At 36.1% G+C, this 13,587-nt stretch overlaps 1 protein-coding gene across 1 annotated transcript in view; it reads left to right on the forward strand.

Moving 5' to 3' along the window:
• Positions 1-1,273: 1,273 nt before the first annotated feature.
• LOC103510820 overlaps positions 1,274-13,587 on the forward strand; it is a 22,009-nt gene continuing 9,695 nt past the window's right edge. The window contains exons 1-2 of the mRNA XM_026824793.1: positions 1,274-1,452; positions 6,101-6,524. Coding sequence (XP_026680594.1) covers positions 6,134-6,524 — 391 coding nt within the window. The 5' untranslated portion in view covers positions 1,274-1,452; positions 6,101-6,133. The remainder of the gene's footprint in view (positions 1,453-6,100; positions 6,525-13,587) is intronic.

The following is a 13,587-nucleotide window of genomic DNA, read 5'->3' on the forward strand; positions in this document are numbered from 1 at the left end:
CGGGGAAAAAACTATGGGGCTGAAAAAATCAATACCTATGGTACATTGTACCTATCATGATTTGTAGCTAATTTATAGGAAATGTTATTAGGTAGGTACATGATGTGCTATGTCAGTGATAAAAAAGTTCAAAGAAGGTTACTTTGGGCCTGTTTTTTTACCTGTGTTACGTAAACATTTCTACCATTGTATTTCCTCCCCCCCCTCCTTCTAGCATATTTTAGCAGGTTAAGCCAGGAAGTATAGGTTAGATGTCTGTATGTCCTACCGATCTAATCTGACTAGTTGTACCAAATTGTTACCATACTAAAGAGATGATGAGCAGGATTCAGCTAAGTAAGCTACAACCTTTCCACACATGCACATTTTTTTTTCTTTTTTTTTTTTTTTTTTTTTAGATGCTTCACACGTAAGGTGATTCACACTGGTAACCTGCACGCTTATTTCTAAGAATTTGGTATCATTTTCTCATCTTGCCTCTGTAGATAATAAGATAAACTTAAAGAAATTTAGAATACTTACCACTTACACCTCTTCCTCTTTTACTTACATCATTAAATTTTACCGTTAATACAGGAATTCATTCATGGAAATTTTCTTTGGAAGCTGTACTTACCTAGGTTTAGGTGTGTAAGCTTTAAACTTTGCTAAAGGCTCAAGAGATCCAGTAGAAAGTACAATAATGAGAAATAACAGAGTACATTCTGGTAGATATTTACCTGGCAATTCTAGTAAGTGACCCATCTTCTTTTCTCTTCAACACAAAAGGCAATCTGTTAGAAACACAAATAATACGACCGGTGTTTGAAGTCATTGTAAAAACACTCACAAATCCAAGTAAATTAGTTTTATTTTACACAGAACACTTCAAAGAAAATTAAAGTTTGGACGAAAAGATATTTTTGAAAGTTTTCAGAAATTTCTGTTACAACCGAATTCAAACAAGAAATGAAGTGCAGTGGAAACACTCGCGTCTCAACTCACACTGAATGAAGTACCTATTTTATTTTTAATCCGGTGAAGTAGTTGTTGAGCTGTCGTCTCAACTCACACTGAATGAAGTACCTATTTTATTTTTAATCCGGTGAAGTAGTTGTTGAGTTGTTAACTGATAAAGTGATTAAGAAATCACAGATTAAAAGATTCGAAAACAGCTCGCTCTTATCAGTGCCTTGTACTTTTGAACTTTTTTTGACTTTGTTGAGCTGTTAACTGATAAAGTGATTAAGAAATCACAGATTAAAAGATTCGAAAACAGCTCGCTCTTATCAGTGCCTTGTACTTTTGAACTTTTCTAGAAAATTAAAAATATCCCGCTACGGCGCATGAGTTACAGTGCTACCGCACGTAAAATGTGATATTTCACTAGAAGCAGTGCTACCACACAGCTGAAAAGTGAAATTTCACTAGATTTTTATTCTGTTCACGGAGGTGGAAAAGAGTGGACTTGAGGTAAATCAAAAAGTTTAAAAGTGAAGCCATTTTTTTTTAAAAATCTCGTAGATTTTTTCATTCGCAAGTTTTTCTTTATTTTTCCATTTAATAGACAGTGGACAGCTTAAAGTTAAAATGAAGCCAGTCTGGTTAGCTTAGTTGGTAGCGCGTCTACTTTGTAAGCGCTAGGCCGCGAGTTCGATTCCCGCCCGGGGCGGATTTTATCCTGATGGGATAATGTTCGCTTTCGGAACGGCTGGCTTTCTCCTATCCTGTCTTCCTTCAAGTTCCTAACACTATGAGGTTGCCACACCACATGGTATTACCTATAACCTATATGAACTGAAGATTTTACACAGTGGTTTACTACCTTCTGTTCGGTACTTGTGGTTGAATGAATGGTAAAACCTAGCAAAAAAGGCGCCTGCAGGGATCCCGAAAGTTCAATTGTTCCCAAAATCTGAAAGTTTCCTTATGTCTTGAACACTTCTGCCAAATTTCAGCAAAATTGTTCGAAAGTTATGGTGAAACAAAAAGATCAGTAGTGTTTGGTTGGGTGGAAGAGGAATCACCTATCAAATGAGAGGTGATGGATTGCGAACCCTAGCACTAACCCTTAGTGGAAGTCGATTTGAAATTACTTATTATGGGAAATAGATCAAACGATTTCTTGGAAATAAATCGATTTCCATATATCCCTTAATTCTATTCTATTCTAAATGAACGAATGAAGTGATTTCCAAGTTTTGATTCGACGATGTTCGGTACTTGTGGTTGAGTGAATGGTAAAACCTGGCAAAAAAGGCGCCTGCAGGGATCCCGAAAGTTCAATTGGGCTCAAAATCTGAAAGTTTCCTTATGTCTTGAACACTTCTGCCAAATTTCAGCAAAATTGTTCGAAAGTTATGGTGAAACAAAAAGATCTTCAGGCAAATTGGAACTCACTTTGCTCTTGTATTGTGTTACCATGTTACCTATGTATATGAACTGAAGATTTTATACAGAGGTTAGAATTAGGTAGGTACCTATAATAATTAGTACCTATACTGATGCTTACCTACTGTTTGGTATTACCTACACTGTTTGGTGTTACTGTTAGCTATATCCTATATGGCCGTGGGTTCTTGCTGAAATCATTTCCGATATTGCTCATCCGACTCACTTTGTTCTTGTATATTGTGTTACCTCTATATGAACTGAAGATTTTATACAGAGGTTAGAGTTAGGTAGATATACCTATAATAATTAGTACCTATACTGATGGTTACCTACTGTTTGGTATTACCTATACTGTTTGGTGTTACTGTTAGCTATATCCTATATGGCCGTGGGTTCTTGCTGAAATCATTTCCGATATTGCTCATCCGATTTGTTAAGTCACCTTGGTTCCCGTAGTGTTTGGTTGGGTGGAAGAGGAATCACCTATCAAATGAGAGGTGATGGATTGCGAACCCTAGCCACTATAACCTAACCCTTAGTGGAAGTCGATTTTGAAAGTATGTGGGAGATAAATCAAACGATTTTTTATTATTATTTTAAGAAGAGACAGGAAAAATACTTATAAAGACGCACTCAAGCCAACCATCTTCCCAAACCTATATTTTTGATTCTGAGTGGACGAAAGTACCGACCAAGGAAACGTCAATGCCTACAGAAGTCACGAGCTTTTCATGTCAATATCGTGATCTCATGAGTCATGATTGTCAAATTGTCATGAAACAAAAGGAATATCATTTTACCTTTCGGCGATCACCGAGTCCAATCCTAAAATTTCTCAATTAACTCCGGCTCTAATGAAATGTGGAATCATAGCCGTAAACACTCAATCAGGGGTACTCTACTTTACTCATGTTCCGAGAGTTTTTGATGGAGGGAACTTCATAAATATGGCCCTTAGATCTTTGCACAAAGGTTTATGTGATCCACTGATCTATCGGTTGAATCCGTTATCATAATACCAAAACACCCAACAAATTGAAACAAATTGAAAACAAACAAATTGAATTCAGTAATGTATCAAATGAAGCATATAGAAAAAGTTTTACCACTAACAACGAAATGCATGATATATAAAACTTTATCCGTTGTGTTTGGTTGAGTGGAAGAGGAATCACCTGTCAAATGAGAGGTGATAGATTGCGAACCCTAGCCACTATAACCTAACCCTTAGTGGAAGTCGATTTTGAAAGTATGGGAGATAAATCAAACGATTTTTTATTATTATTTTAAGAAGAGACAGGAAAAATACTTATAAAGACGCACTCAAGCCAACCATCTTCCACCTGAGGTGTGGGATTTCCACCGACTAAAAACCTACCTTCCTGAGAATAAACCAACACATTGTAGTCCGTTACTGATGAAGGCAAATTCCTATTTCGACGTAAAAAATAACATCACCGCAAACAATTCATTACTATGGCCATGCTGTTTCGCTAAAGGATTTCTTTTAAAATATTAGACCATACTTTTGCGATAGGTATTCCAACGTGCAAATGTAGGTAAAGTGTTTTTTTTTTTTTTTTTTTTTTTTTTTTTTTACCCTATTTCGACGAAAAAATTACGTCACTGCGACAGTTTTATTAATCACCCTGGTCATGTTGTTTCTCTAAGGGTCCAAGGGTTTTCTTCTATAATATGTTGGGCCATAACTTTACAAAATCCCTGACGTGCAAATGTAGAGTTCAATTCATCTATATCTCACAATAAGCTGTTTTGTAAACAAGGGTTATGGCCATAATACACAAAATCCTTAATAACTTTGAAGTTGGATGTGAATATACTTTCACTCTAGAATGCACCAGTTTATTTCTCAAAGAATCGTTATCAGAGAAGATTCTACTGATAAGGAGTAGGAGGTCTGAGCTCCTGAAGACAAGGCGGACTATTAAGTACTTCAGTACTTGGTATTAAGTATTACTTGGTACTTAGAAGTGATACAGTTTTTACCAAACTTTACTTATTATGATTTGAACCGTGGTTTAGATATTGAATATCCTGTTCATTTTATTGTGCTTCACAAGTATTGGTGTAGTTTAATCTTATGCAAAAGGCTTGATTTTTTTACCTTTTTTACTAAATCACAAAAAATTACTAGGTACCTACCTAGTTTTTTTTTTTTGTGCTACCTACGCATCTCTGGTTTTAACAAAGGGTTATGGCCATAATACACAAAATCCTTAATAACTTTGAAGTTTGATGTGAATATACTTATATACTTTCACTCTAGAATGCACCAGTTTATTTCTCAAAGAATCGTTATCAGAGAAGATCCTGCTGATAAGGAGTAGGAGGTCTGAACTCCTGAAGACAAGGCGGACTATTAAGTAGGTACTTCAGTACTTGGTAAGTACTTGAGAAGTAATACAGTTTTTACCAAACTTTACTTATTATGATTTGAACCGTGCTTTAGATATTGAATAATTGAATATCGCGTTTATTTTATTGTGCTTCACAAGTATTGGTGTAGTTTAAAGTTTAATCTTATGCAAAAGGCTTGATTTTTTTTTACCTTTTTTACTAAATCACAAAAATTACTAACTACCTAGTTGTTTTTTTTTTTTTTTTTTTTTTTTTTTCTTTGTCATCCCGTTTTGGGGAAAAAAAGTTTTTGTATCAAACACTAAGTAGTTTTTTTTTGTGCTACGCATCTCTGGAGAAAAACAGTTTTGGAATCAGCAATCTACCTGTCTACTCCTAGCTCCTAGGTATGTTATGTTGGTTTTTATTTTGTTTTCTTTTTAATTATTTAAATAATATTCAATTAAGATAGATAGTGGTGTACCTATATGGGTATGCTGAATCATATGTTAATATGTCAATCTGTTCTCAGGCTAGAACCCATATTTACCTGTCCACTGTCTGAAATTACTGTATTCTTGTCTGTAAGAACATTATTTTCTTTGACATAATTATGACACTCCTATTAATACTTATATATATTTGTCCAGAACTGTGCTAAATACATCACTTACCTACTGTGGTATTATAGGTACCTACATATTCTGTAGGTACACATGTAGTTTTCTCTTAGTAAGTGAAAATAATTGAAATCGCCGTTTTTCTACACTGGACGTCTTCGTCAGTAGAAATATTTATATTATAGGTAATTTAGCAGCTGTCTGTCAATGAAATAATTAGTTGAAAAATATTCTCGTACATGTTGGAAAGCAGAATTCCATGATACCTCTCCGTTTAAATATGTATGTACGTAGAGGTAGATATATATTTTTTTTTTTTAAAAAGATGAGTGTTCCACTGCCGTTATTATTTCGTAGCAATGAAACAACTGCTACATTAGACGCATGTGGCCTGTGTTGTAGCACGCCCATCCCGTAGTATGCCTCTGGGTATGTATCTGGGTATTTGAAATAAAATAATTATTCCCTTTCAATCATAATTAATTTACGATCGATGCTGGTTATTGACAATGTAAACATACCTATACTAATAGACCACCTAGATAGGTAAACAAAATAGGTACCTACGCAGAATAGGTAGATATCGAAGTACTTTTTTTTTTTTTGAAGGTCCCGAATTCATTTCTCTCGCGTAAAACACGCTAATATTATTATTCCGCACATACTATCAGTCATGCTACGAAGTCATACTACAGCATGCTATACATGACAGACCTTGTCCAATTGTTTCCACTGTTTTTCATCGACAGAATTGGTAGATTCTGAGCCAGGAGAGGGGGGCAATGGCCCCTGTTGCTTCTGATCTGTTGCATCGCGTCAGTCACACGATGTCCGTGGCGGATGTTTCATCAAGTGCCAGCTCGTCTGGGTCGAGCACACCCAGTCTGAAGCTACGGAAGTACGTAGACCCGTGGGATCTCGAGAACTACGCGTTCCTACAACGGCACTCCTGTGATGATGGTACCTCTGCAGACTCATCAGCAATCGTATCCCTCTCGACGGCTGGCGGCTTGGATTCCGCCAATTCGGATTTCTACTACGTGCCGACAAAAGATGGAACGGAGGAGCCGACTATTAAGAAGTACCAGCGGAGTGTGTCGGAACGAGGGGCCGACAGATATCATTCGACATTTACCAGAGTACCGGCCGGACAAGATCAGGCAGATGTGATGGGTGAGTGATTGTGATTTTGTTAATTATTGTAACTTTATTGAGGGATTGTGAATGTTCTAATTTTAATTAGCTATAACAACACAAAATAGATTTATAAAAAGAGTATCCACCATCAGGTAAAGTTTAGGAAATGTGAAATAATCTAATAATTAATTTAAGATTTTTTTTTTTTTTTTTTTTTTTTTGATCACATTTTGTTAATTATTGTAACTTTATTGAGGGATTGTGAATGTTCTAATTCTAATTATGTAGGTACATAACACAAAATAGATTCCTAAAAAGAGTATCCACCAGTGCCCTAAATCACCAAAGTATGGAAAAGTATTTTACAAGTGTAATAGCCAATGGAAAAGGAGAATTTTGAATTTGGACGAATCATATCAAAATATGGAATTGTAAATACTTTTCCATACTTATAGGCCTCGTTTCACAAGCTAATTTTGAAAGATCGTAAATTTACAAACATGAAAAAGAATACGTTGGCATTGGTACCTACCTGCAAGAATATCTACTCTTGAATATTTACCTGTGTGGATATTCTGGATATTGCCATTAATTCGGTAGCTATATAGGCAGTTCTGTCTAATGCACCATGCAGTTTTTTTTTCTCCAAATTGTTCTCATCATATCAGCTGGACAATACAACTTGAGTTGTTGAGAATTTCACAACCATATTATAACACCGATTATTATGAACAATCTAATCTAAAACAAGAAATAAAACCATATCCGATAGTAATAACCGGCCGAGCCGATTTATTTACAGCCGATTTAAGTAAACAATAACGATATTCTGTAAGGTACATATTGTAAGGCTCTGTAAGGTACATATTGTAAGGCTCTGTAAGGTACATATACTACATAGGGTCCGTAAGGTACACATCGATTAAAAAAATACCGGTAAATCGTGAACTTTGACGTCACGGCATACGCTCCCGTAGGTGATGACGTCATAATTTAAGACTCCCGCTTCGTTTGTTTGTGCGCAAGCGTTTCTACGCATTTTGACGTGAAATCTGACGTCATAACTATTTGAACTTTTTCATTAGAACAGCAATTAAAAATTGAATTTTCGACCTTTTAAAGTTACTTTTTCGGAGTTTTGACCTCAGATCAGAGTGTTTCATCGCCGTGTACCGATATTATTTCGAAGGCTCTCTGTATGCCCATACTGTAGTGTAGTGAAGAGAAGAGACACATATCTTGTTAAAATATGTACATATTTCAAATATGAAATACCTACGTGTGCGATTTTTTATCGACGCGATGCGCGACGGTGGGCATCGGGGTACTTTCTGCCAGCAAGTGTGTTACCACTGTCCTAACCGTCCCATATATCAGGTTATTATTTATTTATTATTATTATTTTAATTTTTCCCCCTTCGATATTAAACACACCCTGTATAATTAATTTACATTGATATGGTCTCTATCTCTAGTTGTGTTAATTGAATACAATTATCATATTGTTATTATTTAATCCACCATGATTGATAATAATAACTGGGAAGGAGTGTGCTTTCAGCCGTGAAATTGCTGTCTTGTTGGAAATAGGAACCTTTGATAGTTTGCCTCGCATTGCGTAAGTGGGATGCAAATGCAAATTACTTCGATTCCCGATATCATCAAAGAAAAAGTAAAAAATTATCGATCTGAAAAATATTGATGGATATAGGTACCTACTACCTACTCATAGATAGTTAGGGTTAGCTAGGTGAGATAGTTTGGTTTATTGGTATAACAACCTGGCTGGGAGGAAAGTGTATCGATCTGTCGTGGTCTGGTAGTGTGAAGGTCAGAGGTTCGAAACTCTACGAGCGACGAATGTTGGAACCGATATCTGTGGAGGAGAGGGGGAAAACTAGGGACCGACTGATCCGGTAACCGGTTGAGGAAGAAAATACGATAGTGGAGGAAGAAAAAGAAAGAAGAGGAGAAGGAGAAGGAGAAGAAGAAAAAGGAGAGAAGAAGAGGAAGAAGATTTAGATTCATAACAAAGCCGAACTATCCGGGGTTGAATCGAACCCAAATTCCCAACAGGCTACCGATAAACGAGACAGAGTAGTTATAGGTACCTATGGTAAATGTAGGTACATGATACCAGCATATTTAGCACTGGCTATACAAAACATTCTGGACTTCATTATTGGTAAAATTGCCAGGTTCATATTGGCTTTGTTAGACCTTTTTTATATTGAAGAAAAACGTAGATACCCTCTTCAAAATTTAAATCAAGTAGGTAGTTGAAACGAAAATAAATTTACCAGGTACATATTATAAATAAATATTGCTCATGTGCAGTAACGGTTTTCGTCAAATAACGTTACAGGGTTCAATTAAAGGAACGCCAATTTTGGTTGCAAAGACTCTCTACTATATGTATGAAAAATCTACGTCACCCAATAACCCCATTTTATATGAGTCCAGGTATCCGCGTCTGATTTGGCAACCTGATGCATGACAACCGATAGTAATAACCGGCCGAGCCGATTTATTTACAGCCGATTTAAGTAAACAACGATATTCTGTAAGGTACATACTCGTATTGTAAGGCTCTGTAAGGTACATAGGGTATGTAAGGTATACATATTGTAAGGTACATAGGGTATGTAAGGTATACATATTGTAAGGCTCTGTAAGGTACATAGGGTATGTAAGGTATACATATTGTAAGGCTCTGTAAGGTACATATTGTAAGGCTCTGTAAGGTACATAGGGTCTGTAAGGTACATAGACTACATAGGGTCTGTAAGGTACATAGACTACATAGGGTCCGTAAGGTACATATTGTAAGGCTCTGTAAGGTACATATTGTGTTTACTTAGAATACTTACCTATGTGGATAATATTTATTATAGGTACTTCAGACCCGATTTAGTTTCAAGTAAACAAGTAGGTATGTGAAGTACCGATAATACTGATATTGTTAGGTACTTGGATTTTATTATCTTTACCTACATGGAATCGATTGTGGACTCTCTATTATAACTTGGAAGCTTGGAACTTTTGTTTGACGTGTTTAATTAAGTGCATTAGTATCTAACTTTTGTTTGACGTGTTTAATTAAGTGCATTCCATAATGCTAATAATATTTTGAACTGTGAATAAATAATGAACTACCTTTCGTTCATTCTACATCATGAACTTCACATGACGGAATAATTATCCGATAGTAATAACCGGCCGAGCCGATTTATTTACAGCCGATTTAAGTAAACAACGATATTCTGTAAGGTACTTATTGTAAGGCTCTGTAAGGTACTTATTGTAAGCCTCTGTAAGGTACATAGGGTCCGTAAGGTACATAGACTACATAGGGTCTGTAAGGTACATAGACTACATAGGGTCTGTAAGGTACATATTCTGTTTACATAGAATACTTACCTATGCGGATAATATTTATTATAGGTACTTCAGACCCGATTTAGTTTAAAGTAAACAAGTAGGTATGGTGAAGTACCGATAATACCGATATTGTTAGGTACTTGGATTTTATTATTATCTTTACATGGAATCGATTGTGGACTCTCTATTATAACTTGGAACTTTTGTTTGAAGTTTGTAAGTACATTAGTATGTATCTCAACAGTCCATAGGTAATGCTAATAATATTTTGAACTGTGAATAAATAATGAACTACCTTTCTTTCATTCTACATCATGAACTTCACATGACGGAATAAGTGGGACGCAAATGCAAATTACTTCGATTCCCGATATCATCGAAAAAAAAAGTAAAAAATTATCGATATGAAAAATATTGATGGATGGATATACATACTACCTACTCATAGATAGTTTGGGTTAGCTAGGTGAGATAGTTTGGTTTATTGGTATAACAACCTGGCTGGGAGGAAAGTGTATCGAATTGGTTCTTAAACAGCAGAGGCATTGTAAACAGAGGAACAACTAACAGAGTAGTAGGTACTTATGGCTTATGGTACATGTAGGTACATGATACCAGTAATACATTCTGGACTTCATTATTGGTAAATTTGCCAGGTTCATATTGGCTTTGTTAGACCTTTTTTATATTGAAGAAAAACGTAGATACCCTCTTCAAAATTTAAATCAAGTAGGTAGTTGAAACCAAAGTAAATTTACCAAGTACATATTATAAATAAATATTGCTCATGTGCAGTAACGAGTTTTCGTCAAATAACGTTACAGGGTTCAATTAAAGGAACGCCAATTTTGGTTGCAAAAACTCTCTTCTATGTATGAAAAATCTACGTCACCCAATAACCCCATTTTATATGAGTCCAGGTATCCGCGTCTGATTTGGCAACCTGATGCATGACAAGCGTGACGTAATGGTCCTTAGCGTGACCAGATGACCATTGACCGGACTAGCCGAAATATAGAAACCTAACCGGTCCGGAGCATCGAACCTCCAGACTGATAGCATCAGAACCAGATTTGCATGGGGTGGTGCTCGGTCAAGAATGAAAACTTGAATTAAACTGTTCCGATCTAGAAGTAAAGTTCCCGTTCCAACTTAGTTCCTGTGAAGTTTTAGCTGTTTTAGGTAGGGGAACCTCCAGACTGATAGTATCAGAACCAGATTTGCATGGGGTGGTGCTCGGTCAAAAATGAAAACTTGAATTAAACTGTTCCGATCTAGAAGTGAAGTTCCAGTTCCAACTTAGTTCCTGTGAAGTTTTAGCTGTTTTAGGTAGTGATAGTGATCTCTGGTCTGATTTAGAAGGGAAGATCCACGTTGGTTCCTTTGGACTCTGGTAGGGTAATTGCAGTGGTCTGATAAATTTATTGGTCCCAAATTTTGTCCTAACCTTTTCCTTTCTTCCTTTTACTTTGTCATTTTATTTCTATTCATCATCAAATCTTAACTGTCCTTCCGTCCTAATTCTTATAAGTAATAACAATAACACCAACCTAGAGCTTCAACTCTGTTGTTCAACGTTCAACTTTTGTGAGCGTCTGTTTTCTTTTCTCGATACTTACTAATCAAGGAATCTGTTACTACTACTAATACGACACTTACTGATATGATTTAAGATACCAAACCTATATTTTTGATTCTGAGTGGACGAAAGTACCGACCAAGGAAACGTCAATGCCTACAGAAGTAGAAACAGAAGTCACTACCAAACCTATATTTTTGATTCTGAGTGGACGAAAGTAGGTACCGACCAAGGAAACGTCAATGCCTACAGAAGTAGAAACAGAAGTCACGAGCTTTTCATGTCAATATCGTGATCTCATGAGTCATGATTGTCATGAAACAAAAGGAATATCATTTTACCTTTCGGCGATCACCGAGTCCAATCCTAAAATTTCTCAATTTACTCCGGCTCTAATGAAATGTGGAATCATAGCCGTAAACACTCAATCAGGGGTACTCTACTTTACTCTTGTTCCGAGAGTTTTTGATGGAGGGAACTTCATAAATATGGCCCTTAGATAATCACCGAGTCCAATCCTAAAATTTCTCACTTTACTCCGGCTCTAATGAAATGTGGAATTGTGGCCGTAAACACTCAATCAGGGGTACTCTACTTTACTCTTGTTCCGAGAGTTTTTGATGGAGGGAACTTCATAAATATGGCCCTTAGATCTTTGTACAAAGGTTTATGTGATCCACTGATCTATCGGTTGAATCCGTTATCATAATACCAAAACACCCGTGATCAAATATTGTCATGACAGCATGTTGTTCAATGGACCGCGACTGCTAGTTTACCAACCCCTATTAATTTATTCGTGCCTATCTCGAGTATCCATTGAAATAATTAAAACCAAGTCCATTGAAATGATAGAAATTCAAACAAAAACAAAAGATTCGAACTGCGCGGATTGTGCGATTGTTCTGTGTTCTTGAAAAGACATTGGTTGCCTACACAGATGATTGTTTGGTTATTATGCTGATGTTCAATGCCACTGGAGGCATTGTGTTACATTGTATTTTGTACCAATGTTAGATATAGAGTACCGATAGTTGGGTTCAAATCAACTACAACTAATTATATTCAAGACAGATACCGAGTATTGTGGAAATTGTACAGAAAAGTTGTTTTTGAAGACATCAATCTAATGAAGCTCAAAGAAAGCCTCCATATTTCGGCACTGTTCTTTGCACCAAATATCTAAATAATAAAACCAAAGGGTCCTACGATCGAACCAAAGGGTCCATAGTAGGTGCACAATTTTTGCCTGAAATTTATTCCACACTCACACGCAGAATAGAAATTATAACCGTATTTCTCAATGTTAATCAGTAGATATCAGATAACAAGGAGAGAGGTAGATAAATAATATATCATTGTAATATTCTCGTAATTATTATCATAATCAATCAATAATCACACCCATAATGCTTACTATCACGTAGGATTACTGGGATTACCGTTGCTCATCCAAGTCAATCACAAGCCTAGGTACCTAGAAAGCCTACATGATTATGTTCTTACAAAACATTAATAATCAATACCCAATAAGTGAATCAATAAAATCATTACCTATAATAATCATTGCAATAATATTCCGTGGGGGTCAATATTTCCATAGTGTACCACATCAGGGCCGTATCCAGGACTTTTAGGGGGGGCATAGTAGGTACACAATTTTTGCCTGAAATTTATTCCACACTCACACGCAGAATAGAAATTATAACCGTATTTCTCAGTGTTATATAATCAGTAGGTATCAGATAACAAGGAGTGAGGTAGAATGGTAGATAAATAATATTATATAATATATCATTGTAATATTCTCGTAATTATTCTCATAAATTATCACGTAGGATTACTGGGATTGCCGTTGCTCATCCAAGTCAGTCACAAGCCTAGGTACCTATACCTACTCGTACATGAAAGCCTACATGATTCTGTTCTTACAAAACAATAATAATCAATACCCAATAAGTGAATCAATAAAATCATTATCTATAATAATCATTGCAATAATAATCAGCGGGGGTCAATATTTCCATAGTGTACCACATCAGGGCCGTATCCAGGACTTTTAAGGGGGGGGGGGGGGAGGGGCAAGAATCCAAACCCAATAAGCCTGAGCCCCTTTTTTCCCTAACCCTTAACCCCAAT

Source organism: Diaphorina citri, unplaced genomic scaffold (assembly GCF_000475195.1).
Source record: "Diaphorina citri unplaced genomic scaffold, Diaci psyllid genome assembly version 1.1 scaffold648, whole genome shotgun sequence".
Taxonomy (NCBI): domain Eukaryota; kingdom Metazoa; phylum Arthropoda; class Insecta; order Hemiptera; family Psyllidae; genus Diaphorina; species Diaphorina citri.